Source organism: Engystomops pustulosus, chromosome 5, assembly GCF_040894005.1.
Source record: "Engystomops pustulosus chromosome 5, aEngPut4.maternal, whole genome shotgun sequence".
NCBI classification, from domain to species: domain Eukaryota; kingdom Metazoa; phylum Chordata; class Amphibia; order Anura; family Leptodactylidae; genus Engystomops; species Engystomops pustulosus.
The window spans coordinates 170,815,996-170,834,489 of NC_092415.1; the positions used below are offsets into that span (position 1 = coordinate 170,815,996).

The 18,494-nt window shown below is 41.0% G+C and overlaps 1 protein-coding gene across 3 annotated transcripts in view; it reads left to right on the forward strand.

Annotated features, from left to right (window-relative positions):
* AHR (aryl hydrocarbon receptor) overlaps window positions 1–18,494 on the forward strand; it is a 77,389-nt gene that overhangs the window by 31,045 nt on the left and 27,850 nt on the right. For all 3 annotated transcript variants that reach the window (XM_072153796.1, XM_072153795.1, XM_072153797.1), the window contains exon 3: window positions 14,521–14,621. In XM_072153796.1, the coding sequence (XP_072009897.1) occupies window positions 14,521–14,621 (101 nt within the window). The remainder of the gene's footprint in view (window positions 1–14,520; window positions 14,622–18,494) is intronic.

The window sequence follows — 18,494 nt, forward strand, 5'->3', positions numbered from 1 at the left end:
AACAGCGTACATTTCAGTACAAACTTAATTGCTGTTTATTTTGGCAAAAAATACAGAAATGGCTATTGTGTGTGTGCTTTTATTTATTTTTCCTAACAGGAAATATGGACAGGGAGCTATTTGGCCTTTAAATGGGTTAATTTCCTCTGTCCTTCCCAGAGTCCCACCTTTTAATGGATGAATCTGCTTTAAAAGGGTTGAACTAATTTTGCATGCATGCTGATCGGTCAGGGTTCCATTGCTGGGACTTCAACTGATCATTAGAACAGACCCCCTCTCCCCCCAGTGTTCCAGAAAATGGGGGTTCCTTTGACACTAATGGGTGGAGTGACAGGTTTAGCATGCTCCATTCAAAAGTATGGGAGTGTCTGTCTTACAGTAATGGGGGCCCTTCTTGAAATTGGGGCCCAGGCTTCCTACGTTGTCTCTGCTAATTGAGGTCTGGCAGAGAGCTAAGGCTATGTTGGGAATAGAGGGACACACACACGATTCACGCACCTGTGGGGAAATCCAGGACTACCTGAGGTAGCTAAATTACAGGACGTCAGTGTGGGATGTTAAAGGCATATACATACTTTTGCACAGCTGAAGTTGATCGATGTCCTAAAGAGCTTTGAGCAACTGTGTAAAGAATTTCATTTGCCACACAGTATGTTTTACCACTAATAAATAATAATAATAATTCTTTATTTATATAGCGCACACAGATTACGCAGCGCTGCACAAGAGCGCTGTCAAATTGGTCCCTGTCCCCGTGGGGCTTACAATTTAAACAACCTAACGGTATGTTTTGGAGTGTGGGAGGAAACCGGAGTACCCGGAGGAAGCCCAGGCAAACACGGAGAGAACATACAAACTCTTTGCAGATGTTGACCTGGGTGGGATTCGAACCCAGGACCCCAGTGCTGCAAGGCAGAAGTGCTACTCACTCAGCCACCGTGCCCCAGTTCAATGTCTTGAACTATGGCGCGCCCTAGATGCACAAAGTGGTACAATCCCGTGTCTATGACCAATCACCTGGTACTGAGTACTCTAAACTCTCCGGTGGTTGCAGTGGGGTTATCTCATTGATATATAAGCAGCTGCTTTGGGCTTACCATGAGGAGTGCACCCAAAAGTATTATTCATGTCAGTTCCTCAGAACTTATGACAAAATGTATAGAAAGCCAAACTTTGGTACAGTATGTATTTGTATTGTGTTAAAAAAAAAAAAAAAGATACGAAAAGTTATGTAAACTCCGCTCCTGTGTGCAGTGTAAACCTGAACTAGAGTCATTGCATGGTCACATAAGCATCGCGTAACTCAATGTGTTGTATGGGTAGAGGAATTCAGTTCCGGACTATTCCCTCCTATACATGCAGTTATTAGTCATTGTGTGACGACAACATATCCTATAAATGCTGTAAGTTGTACACAGGAGGTTCTGTGCTCTGTACATGTAATACTGGCATAACAGGACCGCCCAGAGTTTCAGGATCTGTAGAGTACCGCTCGCACAGTGTACCATCGACAAACAATGGACCGACCATCAAAGTACTCACAGTGCAAACAGTGGAAAAACAAACATCTCATTTCAAGGTGGTTATGTGTTTTTCTATGATATATTGCTAGTATTTTGTCAACTGGAAGTAGATCTAGATGTAGACAAAAAAAAAACAAACCATTAGGCGTGTAAGAAATAGATTTTTTTATTCTTTACAATTTTCATAAAACAATGAGACGCAGGATTTTGGGCTGAGAAGACCTCAAAATCTGCTATACAAACTTTCCGCGCTTGAGCTTGTGTATTTGCAATATCTGGAGACAGGGTATTTTGAGTGTTTAGTTGAGCCTTTTGTGACCATGGGATAGTGACGGTTCTCGGGTTGGGTAGGCATACTTATTCCTGTAACCTTGCCTGACCTCGTAATCTCTATACATTAGAACATCTCCTCTTCTAACCTTGGAACATCAGGAAGGTAGTTGGGGGAAGGGGAGCGGAAGTCTATAAATGGTTCACATAACATGTGCTGCCTGATCTAACTTTACTTGCCTGCAACCAGGTTCATGTCACTGGAAAACGGGGAGAACAGTTCACCTGTATCCGGGCATGAACATAGGATTGTGTGGACTGTAGTCTTATAAGACCACTGATATTTTTACTAAAGAAATGATTACTGTAAATATCAACATTGCATCGCTTCATTGTCCACTAGTCTCCACGTAATAAAATGTTATGGGATAACACTATAATAAGTGTATTGTTTACTTCATCTTTATTATCTATATTTTTCAGCTGATTTGTAGCTACTGAATTTGGGTCTGATAGGTCATAGTGTTACTTGCACATATCATATGATTGGCAGGAGTGAGACCTTTGGGACCCTATAGGCTTGGCTATCTAGCTGCACAGAGACATTTTTTTTTGTAATTTGCTTTGTTAATAAAAGGAGTACAGGCAAAGGCCAGGGACAATGGGGCAGATTTATCAAGTGTTTGAAAGTCAGAATATTTCTAGTTGCCCATGGCAACCAATCACAGCTCCCCTTTAAAATATTCATGAGCACTGATAAAATGAAAGCTGAGCTGTGATTGGTTGTGGTGGAGTGCTCAAAAATCATCTTCAGGATGATGTTCTACAAAGCTTGCCTAAATCATCAAGTGTATCTGGGATTCCATAAAGTAATGAAAGGATTTAGGCAAGCTCACGTGCACAGGTAATCTGTGATTAGTTCCTCAAGATGTTTGGAACCACCTCCCTGCAGTGTTTGTTCATAAATGCTATGCATGTGGAGCTAGAAAAACTGCTGCTCTTTTGAATCAAAAGGGTAGTCCCATCAAGTTTTAAGATTTCTCTACCCGATTGAAGCAAAGTGTGCCTGTAAAATAAGGAACTAGAAGCTGTTTGAAGAGATTTGTATTGAAGAGGATCCTACATGACCTCATGTTAACATTAATTCTAGAATTTGTTTATTAATGGAGTAAGGAGGAGGTTGCGTGCTTCATCTAGAATACAGTGGTTGAACTTTTGACTCTTGGGTTATGAAATTGAACATTTTAACTGCCTATCTAGCAGAGCGGTCAAAGTAATGCCTGGTGTTAATGAGATCCCATTTATTTAAGAAAAACATTTTTGAAAAGCTTCCTCCAAATATCTAGTTTGATAGGGATTTGCTTGTCCAGTATTAAAATATTTGAGTGTAAAGCAGCATCTGCGAATCTCCTGTTGTGAGATTGATGATGATTGGCAAATACAAAATTATCTCAAAATTTAGGAGTGGTAGGCACCCCCCCGTCTGAAATTCCTTAGAAATTCCATTAACAACAGACCAGGATACTGGGGTAATGACCCAAATCCAGAGACCCTATTGTTAAAAATGAATGTTGTAAGAAACAACATAGGGTCGGGATGGGCTATTTAAAAAAAAAAAAATTTGGTTTTGCCAACCCTGGCGCTGTTGATTTACCACCGCTAGGAAGACCCTTCTTACTGTACTCATGAAAGGAATATGTGACATTCATATTGCAGCCACAAACCTTTCCACAATAATTACATTCACCTCTCTGCTGTTAATGGGGGTCATTTATTAAGGGCCCGATTCGCGTTTTCCCGACGTGTTACCCGAATATTTCCGTTTTGCGCCGCTTGTACTTAAATTGCCCCGGGATTTTGGCGCACGCGATCGGATTGTGGCGCATCGGCGCTGGCATGCGCGCGACGGAAATCGGGGGGCGTGGCCGAACGAAAACCCGACGTATTCGGAAAAACCGCCGCATTTAAAAACCGAAAATGTGTCGCATAAGGACCGCTTACCTTCACCTGGTCCAGCTCGGTGCATTCCGGCGCGATGAGTTTACTTTCAGCGCAGCAGCGCCACCTGGTGGACGGCGGAAGAACTACCTTATTAAATCCCGGCCGGACCCGAATCCAGAGCGGAGAAGCCGCCGCTGGAACGCGAATGGACCGGGTAAGTAAATTTGCCCCAATGTGTTGAAGGCCAAGGGGTATCTTCACAGTAACAGAGAGCAATTAAATAACTCAAAATATTGATATGGTTATCCTCATGATTAGCATGTATGCGTGCAGGACATTGGGGAAAAGATGGAAGTAAGACCAAGTCTGTAGGATGCCCGCATGGCAAGATACCCGTATATAAATATTCTGAGACATACAAGGGGTCAAAAACCATGAGTAATTAAAACGGCAATTGACCTATTCCATGCCTCCTTTGTGTCATCACAGGCTGGGGATGTTAGAATCATATTTGGGTAAAAGTTTGGCGATAGGAAATTGTTGTTCCTTTGGGGATCCATAGCGGACAGATTTGTGTTTTTCTGCTTCTCCAGGGACCAGACATTATGTCACGTAATGTATTAAAGGGGTTTTCCCACAAAGACAAGTTAGGATAGGGCCTAACTTGCTGACCAGTGGGGTCTCATCTTGTCTGCGTGGGAAAACCCCTTTGATAAAATAAAATGGATAAAAACTAAATTTAAAGGGGTTTTTCCACGCAGACAAGATGAGACCCCCCCCCCCCCCACTGGTCAGCAAGTTAGGCCCTATCCTATCTTGTCTTCGTGGGAAAACCCCTTTAAATTTTGTTTTTATCCATTTTATTTGATCAAACTTTTATTTTTGCATTGTATGTATTTGTCTGGTTAATTATTACCCTTTTTGTATGATAACCCCTTGATATTAAGACTGTCCTTTTTAATATAAAAACTTCAATTTAATAAGAGTCTTTTGAGTTTCCATGACTCAGAAGAGACGATACATGACATGATTGACTTAACTAGTGAGTATTCTGTTGTATTTAGATATAATTTATGCTGGTAGCTAAATTCACTTAGGTTCAGGAAGGGAAACTGTTAGGTCAAGCTGGACCATCCTTCAGAACCTAAGTCTGTGATCCCGAAAATTGGCAATATGAGCTGAGGGAATTGATTGTACTATAAACTGTAATAAAAAGTTGTATAAACATCGTAAAGTTTACTGCAGTCACTACAATAGCTGCATTCTGGAAAATGATTTCACAAAGCGGAAGAGTTCTGTTAGTGGCATCAGGTGATCTAATAACGCGTAGCCCTCATTGGTAATTGGACTACTGAAACTGGAAATTTTTTTTAATATTTTTATGTTTTCAAGACCACCTCTTTCAGAAGACCACCCCCAAATCCAGACATGATGACATACATTTTCTTTGAGGTGGTCACTTTTCGATATTATGAAATGAAACAACCTTTGACTGCGTTGTTAGTTGTCCTAGACTACGGAAAGCTGCTACCACTTTAAAGGGGTTGACTGTGTTTTGAAAAACATGAGTGCCTTTTTCTCAGAATGGCTCCACAACTGACTATGGGTAGTGCCTGGTATTGCAACTTGGCTCCATTTATTTTATACAGCTGCAATGACAGCACATACCATGGGCAGGTGTGGGTCTGTATTTGAAGGAACGCAACCATGTTTTGAACTCTAGGAAAACGGCATATTTCAGTAGTCAAAGACAATTGACCACGGGCTGTCCAGTATTGGCATATTGCTGTAGAGCTGCAGAAGAATGATGTGAAGGACTTTGTTTGTGGTTGGTTATCTGAACTGTAGCCAGCTCTTAAAGGTAGTCTTGACCATACAAAGCAAAGGCATGGAGAGCTGTGTAACAACCCCTTGTATTTGTGTTGTAAGTTGTGACACGGCTGTGAATAATGAAGCTACAATCCAACTCTGAAGTTCTTTCCAGGGCTCTGTGCTGGTCTTTCAACCTGAAGAGCTTTCCACTCCCTGTACTATTCTGCTGCACAGCCCCTAACCTTTGGATACCTATAGATTTCACCCAGAGCAGAAGGGAACAGCTGGGGAATGGCTATTTCCAAAGAGCAGAAAGCTCCTCAGGCTGTACTACCCGCCCAGAGCACTTGCATACGCCTGGTCTATAAATTCACTTTTCACAGTCCCACTGCTTCTTACAACTCAACTCAATGGTATGGTTACACAGCTCTGTCTGCTATGTATTATGATCCAAACTGATGATGGATTCCCTTTTTGAAACTGCTATTTTGTCATGTCCATAAAATTCTAAAGGAAGTACGAGTTGCAGAGCCGGAGGAAATATCTGTCATTTATATCAAATCTTTGTAATGTTGAAAGATATTGAGCAGAGTTAAAATCGGAACACGGAAATGTAAGTTTACCTAGATAGCTGTGGAGCTTTTGTATTTTTACTGTACATTGACTACATTACAGGAAATGGGGTTTTTCTTACTTTTTTTTTTTTCTTTCCCTGAGGAGAGTCGAATAACCTTTAACCCCTTCACAAATCCATTTCTCACACTGCGAATGTTTGCAGTTTCCTTTCAGAGTACTATACACTGCTTGTACGTTATCTGTAATATGCATAAAACACACCTAATATTATACTTCCGTCTTACATATTGACATATTTACCATCTCATCCTGTTTTACTTATTAATTATCAAAAAATACACTGTAGATGTAGCATATACAAGAGCTGGAGAGGTTCAGGACAGATGAGTGGTTAATGGTTTAGGAGAGAGAAAACACTTGAAAAAGCAGGGCAGTCTGGTTCTAAGGGAACAGGCTCCTTTTTAGAGGCAATTTTTGACATTAAAAGGGTTGTCCAGTGGGGGAAAAAAACTTTCCAAAAGTTCTTGCTGACTCTTAATGTACCCTACTGCTCTGTGTAATGGGTCTTGACACACAGAAGCTTTTCGTCCATGGGCGACTTTGTTATGATGGACACTTTTAGGATTTAGGCTACATTCACACGAACGTATGGAGGACATATATACGGCCGACGTATATACGGCCGATATACGTCCCCCATACACTTCTATGGGCGCACGGCACCCTACGGGAGCGTACCCGGGAAAAAGATAGGACCTGTCCTATCTTTTCCCGTAATACGGGGCCGTGCACAATGTATCGCTATGGAGAGGGGCGGAGGTGAGCTGCGCTCACCTCCTCCTCCTCTCCCCGTACACTGCCGTTGCCCGCTACGGTACGGTACGGGCGGGCAACGGCAGTGTGAATGTAGCCTAACTGTCTCCAATTTAGAATCGCTGCACTTGTCTGCTTTTACATATCTGCCAGGTGGGCAATTTCTGTGTGTCTAGATGGGTCGCCGGGGAAACATGCAAATAAGTTTTCCAGGATGGGATAAGGATAACCACGCCTCTTTTAGCTACCTTGTAAGGCAGCTCCCTTGACATCATGACCTTCAGGAAGCCTTATGACATGATGCAGGATTAAATCCAAACCAGTATATCTATTCCAGAAGGAAGGGACTCCTAACTGTAGACAGAACTGTTTCCACCTGGTTGGGTCTCTTCAGTACAGTGTAGGGAACTGGTTTGGCTGAGTGACAGGCTTGTGACTTGGGTCGGAGAGTTCTCCTTACAGAAACTGCCAGTTAACGCCACCATATAGGCATGTGGAGACTTGTAGCCATGGAGGCTCCACTATGGGATTCTGGGGAAACATGCAAATAAGGAAAATCAACTATTTTGGCTACCTTGTAAGGCAGTGCCCTTGACATGCAGTATGATCTTCAGTAAGTCTTATGACATGATGCAGGATTAAAACCAGTTCCAGATATACTGGTTTGTAGTACAAGTGGAGATGGTGAATTCAAGGAGTATTGCTGTTTCACATAGTTATAATTGAGAGTAATAGAGGCAGTATTACTCCTTCAAAAAAAAAAAATGGCAGATGTGTCCAAAAACGAACAGACTTTCCATGTACTTGCTGGGCAATGAGGAGGACAGCGCTCTCCGCTGTACAGCAGATGCGGCTCCAGGTAGCTGAGCCACTTTCTAGGTTCCCGAGCAGTGGCTGTAATGAACAGTCCATGGAAACTGCTGCCCCTCGACCCACTGTGATGTTGGGTCATGGTGGAGCTAGCCAAAGCCACGTCAGATGTGAATGCCGGCTGCAAGACTGGGGCAGTCATGGAGACAAGTGAACTCATCATTACCTGCGCTCAGGAGAGATCAGCCAGGGGACTGGGGACATGGTGGATGAACACTACAGAGACAAGTCACAAGCAGGGACAGTTCTGTGAGAGGCTGCTGGTGAGACAGCATTATATATGTATGTTATACATTATAAATGACTACATATGTGTGAGGTGTAGGGCCAAATATAATAAAAATTAATATACAAATAGTATTTTTATTATTAAATACCAGTTTTCCATCTGAGTGGTGAAGAGTTACTGTCTTGGTGCATCTTTAGCCTCTTGCACACTACCAAGTGCATTTTGTGGGCTACAAACAGGAGAGCGTGATCGCCTGTGTGTGGCCAGTCTGGCATTCATGTGTGAGCATTGCTGACACCGCCCATATCGACGTGACTCCCTGGGCAGCAGTGATGAGCTGTCGTGACCCCAATAGAAAGTTATGTGGATTTGAGCTATCAAAAAAAAAAACGCTAGCTTTGGTCCCATCACTTGTTCATGTGCATGAGGCCTGAGGGATAGCATTTGTATCAAATCCAATCCATTTAATGTGTTATAAACATTCAGTCTTAAATCTGAAGCTTGTTGATTATTGCTCACCGATTCCAACCCCTTGTCCCCGACCTTGAGCTAAATCCCCACAACCAAGCCAATTGTCACCCATGACAGACTGGCGGTAACATCCGTTTTCTCTTGGCTGATCAGCATCCTCCTGACATCCTTTCTTCATAGAGTCTCATAAATTATATTTGGAGTGATCCGTGAGTAGAGGTTCAGACTAGGACACACGGTCCAATAACAGCCATGGGCCTTGGTCCATTAAACGTTGCACCTAATACAACCATGTGCCATAAGTCAATAGGAACGGATAGCACTCAGAGCTGCAGGTAATGTACTGAATATATCAGCCGTGTAGCTACAAATGTTGTACTTTTCCTTGACTAAAATTATTCCTCAGAAATGGTAAGAGGAGTATTTTTACGAAAAACAATAAGCGCAAGATTTTATGTACCACTGCTAAATACCTAGTAAATAAAAGGATTTTTTGCCTACATCTCCACTTCTAAATCTACTACATTCTTCACAATAATTGAGTAAGCTGGTGTTTTCTGTTCTTCAGACATGACTATGCATGCGCATGGAGATGTGTATATACCAAACAAAAGTTGTCTGGGTTTGTAATTGCAACAAGTCATCACTCATATAGATGTTACAACAAGGGGTTTGCCACAATAAACATTTAACACCTTTTTGTAACATTGCATCACTCCATCGGCAATCTGCGTTTCACCATTTGGGGGTGTTTCCATACAGTCTCAAATTTCCAAAGTGTTAAGAAAGGCAAAAAGATGAATTCCGATTGTTACCTGTAACCAAGTTGTGTCGGAGGTTGCATTAACACCTGTATGGAGCCAGACGCTTGTGCAGGCAGTTTTGCTACTCAAAAGAAAAAGTCTCCTGATAACAGTGATCCAATTGGATGTTTCATAAGATCACTGTTATATGTGATCTGAACAGCAGGGGGATCATTCCTGCTTACAGACAGTCTTATGATAATTCTGCTGTTTAAGGAGATCTTGTGAGATGTTACCTAGGTATGTAGGTAGTTCAGCTTTAGCCTTCTCTCCTTATCTGTCTGCTCTATACAGACTTTACAACAGCTTTTACAATCACTTCTCACAGTAGGGAGTTTGGTAGGGACCCAATATTTTTGTTGTTAATGAAATCTATTCATTACTGACTTCTAGAAAACATTTAAAACCATTTTTACTTTACATCAGCTATTTGTACCTCGTTTATCATCCGTAAAAAAGTCGATCTACCTAATTCCTAGTATATTTTATGCAGCGGTTTCAAGCTTTTCAGTTTCCTGAGTGAAATCTGCTGTTGGATTCTTGAAGAAAGGCTAAGCTTATCTTTATTCCCCCAAGTCTTAAATAATTTATAGTGTTGATACAACAATATTAAGAGTCTGTCGCGGCTACAGGCCCCAGCTACAAATCTTTTAAGTCTGCCTCATATAATTTTCCGGCTATGTTAGCACACTTCAGTCTTCTATATTTTATAATCTGCGGTTCCAGCGGAAGACAAATGAAAGCAATGGATTTCTGGAATGAATAAAAAGCTCTTAGCAGGTAGCATACGTTGTCGAGAAACGTGTAGCATGCATTTTATCCTCATGTCAAGTCCATCTAATTGACACCTGTTTGTCTAATGTGGGTGGTGAAGGGCGAAGGTGAAGGGTGGTGAAGGGATCTACGACCTATAAAAAGGTCATTTGACCTTCAAATAATGCTTTTTTTTAAAAAATTACTAACACTGAGGGGGTTCGGTGAGACATTCAAACAGTCTATGGTAGCCCCGCAGGATCATTAGTATTATTTTGAAGTTGATTATGGAAGGAAGGAGGTCATGGATAATAAATATAAGAATTACCACAGTCACGGTGCCTGGATCTATGAGTAAGTGTCCCTGGTTTATCCTGCTTCATTTTGATGGTACCGTATATACTCTAGTATAGTATAAGCCGAGTTTTTCAGTACAATTTTTGTGCAAAAAATTTCCCACTCTGCTTATACTCGGATATAAAAAAAAAAACAAACAACTTACTACTCACCATTCTGCCGGTCCGGGCAGCTCCTCTTCATCTTCATGCCACAGGTCCGCGACAGCCGCTGCTGACATCACAGAGTGCGCCAGCAGGGCCATGTGCACGGTGCTTTCGCGGACCTGGTGCATGTACCTTACAAACTGTAAGCGCCTTCTCCATTCTGCAGACTAAACAGTTGATATCGCCGTTTCTGTGACGCCAACAAACACAATCGCAATGTGATATTAAAGGGGAGATTCTCTCAATCTGACACCGTTAGAAGAATTAGCCATGAAATAGAAGTGACCACTGTCATGACTCTTATACACATACTATCTGCATGGGGCATGGCTACTTTGGACGTATATAGTCGCATGGCTGTCTCGAAGTGGTGAAAAATATGGTTATTTTTCTTTTCCAATCTACTGTGGAATATATAGTACAAAATTCACTTAGGCTTGGCTCACACTTGTGTGACGTTATTCCATTAAGGCATCAGGAAAACAAAAATGTTCCTTTGGATCTTTTAAAGGTGAACAGAGACCTTAAAGAGAACCTGCCATTTAAATTAACCTGCCCAAAATAAATAATCAAAAACTGTAATTAAAAAGCATTGCCCTGATCCATAATTGGTTCCTTCCCACGCTGCAAAGTTACAAAAATCAGTTTGTAAAATTATATGCCACTCACCTGATTTGAGTTCAATGATAGTAACGGTGTCCCTGTTCCTAATTGACAGGTCTCACTGCTAGGTGGTGGCATAGGGAGAAGTATAAGACTATGGAGGCATGCAGTGATCAGATACATACATTGGGTAAACATTGCAAACGTAACTAGGTAAAGGACCTTGGGTGACCCCTCCCTGCTCATATGGCATGTTGAGGAGAGGCATGGGACATGGGGGAGGAGTAGATGGGAGGGGTTGGATGAGGAGGACATGCCCCTCTGATTCCAGGTAATATAACATAAAGTTTATTTTTGGGGACGTGAGGGGAAACTACTTTTTCCTAAAAGAAGGCTGTCAGTCAGTAAGGCTCTACAGGAACCTGTCACTAGATGTATTTGTGGACATTTGACTGGTTCCCTTTAAGATTCTTTGACTAAGGTAGAGACTGTTGGACCTCCATTCAAGCGGTTATGGTTTAATTGGACAATGTTGTGGTGGAGTCTTGGACACAGACTTCCATCGGAGCCCCCAAAGCAATGTGAAAACATGGGCTAATATGTTCTTTGTGACACTAGTACCTATATGAAACCCCACAGTACTATTTTTTTTTTTTTTAGAGCTGTACTGAATATTTTTTTTATATATATTATCACATAAGGACAAAACTTACCCATTGTGTACCGGGTATGTGAAAATGTTTTATTTAATATATAGATTTTTCTGATTACTTTTTTTAATTGTACATTGAGTTACAATGTTTAAATTAGTTTAGTACAGGTTTTGCAATGATGCAAAGTTTTATGATATCTGACTGTTCTTGCACCTCTTAAAAGAATAAGAGGTAGAGAGATCCATACTCAACGTGAGAGCCTAGTATACCAAATCTACTTCCGGTGTTGCGGTATAGCAGAATCTCAATAAATTTGCCTTTTGATTTATGGATTCTTTTAGTATGGTGTTTTAATTTCTGTTTTTCGATAAATATCAAAATAATTTCTCTGTGTAGCTAAATACCATTAAGAATAAACTTCTTGTCTAAGTACTGCACGTTTGGTAAAGGTTATAGTTGTTTTGTTTTATTTAAATTGCTCAATATTTTTTTTTTTTTTTTTAAATTGTAGCTGAAAATGGCCTTCGCACCTTTTTTGCTTTATTTTACACTGGTGGTCTGCCTGTTTTGTACGTTCTGCACTTTACACCAGTTTTCACTTTTACAAAAAGCTTTTCACTGTCTTATAAATAGTCTGTGAAGTGACTTCCTTCATATGACAAGGTCAGTTGGCAGAATAACTTTAGGGAGGGTTTGGGTTACGATAAACCCATTGTAGACCCCGTGTTCATCTTCATCTATCGCCTATAAAGCAGAATGTTTCTTTTAGGAGCCAAACTCATTTGTAAATTACATAACTATATCTTGACTGTGACTATTACCAAGTTCCCAAATTCTAAGGACTTCTATTCAAAATATGTAATGTTCTCCAACTTTTAGTCGTGTTCCTTCAAAACATCTATACAATAATAAGCTTGTACATTATTCTCTGGATGTGACGTAACGTTCTTTGGCTAGGTTGATGTGATCTTCTGATTATGAAACCTTCCCACACCACAATGTTTAGCAAGCTGAAGATCTACCTTTGGGTGACTCATGACATGGACTTGTATAGTGCCTATTATTGTTTGTTTGCTTGTTCTGCCAAACATGAAGACAGAGTAGTAGTTAGTATCTTCATGAGGTTCTTGTTTAACCAAATAGTTGCCTTCGAACTGAAAGGGAAGAGAGACTTGGAAAATTTTTGATTAAAAGTGGAAGAGTTTATTATTTTTTACTTTTTATATATTTTTCTTTCATACTGTGCCTTTTGTTAATTACTTGCCAGAAAGAAAGCAAATTATTAATTTTTATGTTTATCCGTACTTACGAGGGCGGTTCAATAAATACCCCTGTTGAAAAATTTTTTTAAAAAAATGATGTCTTAATTTCTAACATAGTCCCATTTTAGAAAGATACACTTCTCCCAACATTCCTGCCATTTTTTTTTTAACCCCTCCTAAAAATAGGATTTGTCGAACGCTCCAAAATACTCATTTGTCTAGGCAATGACTTCCTCGTTTGAACTTAAAAAAAAAATTTTCTGCGAGCCATTTCTTCATGTTAGGGAACAAGAAAAAGTCGCAGGAAGCCATATAAGGTGAATAGCAATTCATAACGCAATTCATGCAGATTGGCGTCGACAATGTGCGTTATCGTTTTCGCCAAATGCGGCTGTGTCTCCTTCAATTTTTTGTCAATGCGGTCCAATAACTCACTGTAGTATTGTCCAGTGATCGTTCTTTGTTTTTCTAAAAAATCTACGAGGATGACGGAGTTTGCATCCCAAAAAATCGTCGCCATGACCTTTCCGGCCGATAGGACCGTTTTCACCTTCTTTGGAGCAGATTTACCGGGAGAAATCCGTTGTTTTTATTGTTGCTTAGTTTCTGGTGTGTAATGATGAATCCAGGTTTCTTAACTGTGACAATTTGACGTAATAACTCCTTCGGATCTCGCTTAAATTGCTCCAAACACTGCTTCAAAGTTAACAGTCACATCCGCTTGTTTTTTCTCTGCCAACTTATGTAAAATATTAATTGCCGTTTCGATCAACAAACCTACGGCCTCTGCCACTTTGCGCACTTTTGAGTATCATGTTGTGGACTTTTTGAATGATTTCCATGGTAACCACGTCTGCCGGGCGTCTTGGTCACTCCTCCTGAAAAATGGATGTTCGCCCACGTTGAAATTAGTTGAACCATTATCTAACTGTGGACATAGATGGCGAAGTGTCTCCATAAACAGCATCCGACTTTGCTTTTATCTCCTCGCATTTTTCCCCCATCCAAAAACAAAAAGCGAATTGCCGAACAATACTTCTGTTTTTCCATCTTAACAAAAATCACAAAACCATCTTACTCAAATGGCTGCCAAATCCAAACCAACCTATCAATCAGTCTGCCATTTTGATAGATGGCAGCACACGATGATAACACCAACTTCCCTCAGGAACGCCCTCTGTCGTCAAACACGGGCACTTATTGAACCGCCCTCGTACTTTCTGTTCTAGGTATGGTTACACACCTCTCCAGGGCCAATACCTTAAACTGTCCGCTGTTTATTATAGTCAAAACTGATGACTGATTCCCTTTAAGTTATTTGAGTGTTTTTGCACTAGACCCTAGCTTGGGCCGGATTTTGAGTCTGGGACCACTTTCTCTAGTTAGTTTTGGACTTGAGCATATTGTTAACTGTGTTTTGTTTTTTTTCCTTTTACAGTTGCACTACAAAGCAGGAAAGATGGCAATGGAATCGGTGACAATCGAAGGACTGTTAAAATGGGAGATTTGCATTTACTGGAAGGAGAACTTCTGTTACAGGTATGCAGAGCAGTCATTCACTTAAAAGTTAATGTCTTACTGAAGAAACCCTTTAAAGACTGGTTTATTTCAACCTATTCAACTGCGGTTTGGAATTTTTGAAGGATTCAGTTGTCTTTGTCTTTTGTGTATAATTCAACTATCCGACTTGTATCTCCTTAATAGGAACCAGTCAGTTTATTGTCAATAACTATCAGCCAGATATATAAATACACAAAGCCTACAATGTGATGGCATTGCCTTCCCCTCCCTAACTACAATTTTTTCAGATCAATATCTTTTCACTCTAAATATGGATAGACTTGTATACTTTAAACCAGTGAGGACGAAGAGATAGATATTTTAATGAGTACACATGTTCTATGCCATATTATTACTTCCTGAGCAAACTTTGCTTAAAGGAAACCTACCACTTGTAGTGGCAGGTTTCCGATGGAAATACCGGGCACCAGCTCAGGGTGAGCTGGTGCCGGAGCTTATTTTAGTTAGTGTTTTAAACCGCGGTATCGCGGTTTAAAACACTTTTTAAACGTTGTAGCCGGCGCAGGGAGGTACGCGCTCGGTGCTTAGCGTGCACGCGGCTCTCATTCACTTCCTATGTAGCCGCGCGCACGGTAAGCGCCGAGCGCGTACCTGCCTGCGCCGGCTATAACGTTTAAAAAGTGTTTTAAACCGCGATACCGCGGTTTAAAACACTAACTAAAATAAGCTCCGGCACCAGCTCACCCTGAGCTGGTGCCCGGTATTTCCATCGGAAACCTGCCACTTCAAGTGGTAGGTTTCCTTTAAGTCGTGTTGTTTTTCCCTTAATGGTCTAGGCTTCTAGTTGTCATAAAAGAAATTAAGAGCGGAACAATGGATTGTGTGAATCCCTTTAGACATTGTGAAGGAGCTACTCTGGTCCATGTTATAACTATTATGACTTGTATGTCATTAAAATCTATGGGATTATGGGTACATTTTGTTGTGATGGCCACATCAAAGGCTTTGGGGCTTCCTTTTTATGAAGTTCTTGAAGCCCCCGTACTAGTGTGGATGTTCTCTGTATGGTCGCACTGTATGAAAGCTTTTGAAGTAATTAAGGAAATTGCCATTTTACGTTTTTTCCTTGACGAAACGCACATTAATTTTAACTCTCTTCGCTAATGAATTCTTCATGGAAGTGGTTAGACTAAGCAGCTTATTGAGAGTAAATTGGCATATGGAAGAGAGTTATTTACCCCGGGCAAGTATCAAATGGAGAAGATTGCTGCTCTGTAAATGGTGGTTGGGGAGTTTTGCTAAACTTTATGGGAAATAACAATCTAGATCATAAGTTTCATGGTCGTTATGTAGTCTGCTTGTCATAGACACCTCGATGTTCTAAAGAGGTTCTGGATGGAGACTGTGTTTACAAGATGTCTATTCCTTGCTGCCTATTTCAGTCGGTAAATATTACTGATTGGAGCAGGCAAATATTCTTATATATTCACAACTAAAATAGTCTGGTCTATTTCAGTGTGAACTGGGAAAAACCTAGAAGGACTCCTTTGTCTGACAGTAAGTCCTGACTACCCCACCCACACGCAGTGATTGACAGGTCTGTATCAGGTTACACATCTGTCAATCGCTGTGTGTAAGTGGGGAGATCAGTCAAGAATCTTAGGTCACCTGTACATGAATGTTGCACCCATTTAAATCAGTCTGGCATCCGTTTTTCATAGATCAAAGGTTAATCTTGGTAATGCTTGAAAAACAGTGAAGACCAGAACATGCTCTGCTCAATACATTGGTCTCTAAAGTGTAGAGCCATGGGCACCGATCCATTAATACGCTTTGCACCTGTTCAAAGAATGGGCAGTGTATGTCCGACTTTCATTGTGTAGCGTACATGGCTTGAAGTTCAATCCTGTGCCAATCGGCTGGTTCATCATTTTTAAGTTTTTTAAGGGGGTTGCCCCATACATATATGTGGCTGGGCAGTGACTGCTTAAAAAATAAACCTGTACTCTTTTAATCACTCCCTCCCAGTGTCCCATGCCCCTTTTTTATTTACAGGGACCCATTCCCACGTCCCAGCGCCTGATGTATCTGGTGTTTGCCGTATAACTGACGGGAGGAGGACATAGGATAGATTAGTAGTTGACATTCCATGCAGTTAGCCAGTTGGATTGGACTGCCAAAAGAGATGGGTTTTAAGATCACGTTTGAAACTTTGCAGGTTGGGTACAAACTGGAGGCATCCGTGTTGTGTTTGGTCTGATAGACCAGTCTGGCTGTTGCATTCAGAATAGATTGTAGAGGAGATAGTTTTAGTGAGTGAAAGACAAATTAGTAGGGAGTTACAGTAGTCAGTAGTTAAACCCTTACGGCCATTGGACATACTATGCAATAAGGTATATTGTGTCTTATTGCTGCGGCTTGCTGCAAGTGGTGTATGGAGTGGGCTAAAGGAATTTGGCCCTCTTCAAATATAGATGGTGTTGACTGCATCATACAGCAAATATCCACTGCTAACACCAGCGATTGGTGCTGGACGAACTTTACAGATCAGAAATGTATTTCAATTTGTGTGTGTAGGGCAGAAATGTCACCTTTGGAACCTAAAGGGGTGTGCTGGTGAAAGAAAGTTCTCACATTCAAATACCCTAGTGACACAGCAAAGATCATTTTTAACTTTCTTGCTTTCCAATTTTACTTTGTTTTATTGCTGTTTTAACTCATATCACTTAGTGATGGTCAGTGTAAAATTCCAGAGTGTGGGCGTGGACTCTCTAAGCAGAGACATAGCATCATAGTTCATACAGTTATGGGCGGCATGGTGGCTGAGTGAGTAGCACTTCTGCCTTGCAGCACTGGGGTCCTGGGTTCGAATCCCTCCCAGGTCAACATCTGCAAAGAGTTTGTATGTTCTCTCCGTGTTTGCGTGGGTTTCCTCCGGGTACTCCGGTTTCCTCCCACACTCAAAAACATACTGTAAGGTTGATAGATTGTGAGCCCCATGGGGACTGGGACCAATTTGACATACTTTGTGCAGCGCTGCATAATCTGTGTGCGTTATATAAATAAAGAATTATTATTATAAAGAATTATTATTATTATAATAAAGAAGACATGTCCATCAAGTTCAACCAAGGAAGGGAAGGGATTGGACCAGGAAGGGATTTAGGGGAAACCATTCTAAATAACATAACCATCAATGTTATTTAGGTGACCTTATGATCCCTCTGTGCTATTAGATGCTGTGTGCTGACAATGTGTTTAGATTATGAGGTTACAAGGTTTATCTACCCTTTTATTTAGCTTCTGAACATTCACTAGTATCTGACAAATAGAAAAAGAAAGATGACACTGATCAGAGATGAGACGAGGAGATCCATGAGATGAATATAACACACAATGACACTCACAGCTCTGCTAGCTCTGAGCTATAACAAACCGAGTGCCCCTCCCCCCCCTCTACCGGATAAAGACTTTATCTTATCTGTGGCTTGTAGAGTAAGTCTCTGCATGTGGCTGCTTGCTGGCAGGAAGTTGTCTGTGTGAGCTCCAGTTTTAGTCTTGGTCATTTATCAGGTCAAAAAATTTTTTTTAGCCTTTTATAATATAGACAGCAGAAGCTATTCATTAGAGGAATCTGCCCTGCCTGACCATAATCAGAAGATTTATGGTCAGATCCTGGGGCAAACGAAATTGTATACACCAGGATTGATACAGGTTGGAATTATATCTGTGAAGTGCTGCATTTTTGTTAACCGTGAATTTGAGAATGTGTTGATTTTTATCCTGAGTGCATTTAAGAATCTTGTCTTCTAGGAATACCCGTTTAAGTATCCATGATATAAGGATGTTTGATGGGTCTTTTCCCACAGAACTGCATTAACTGTTTGCTGC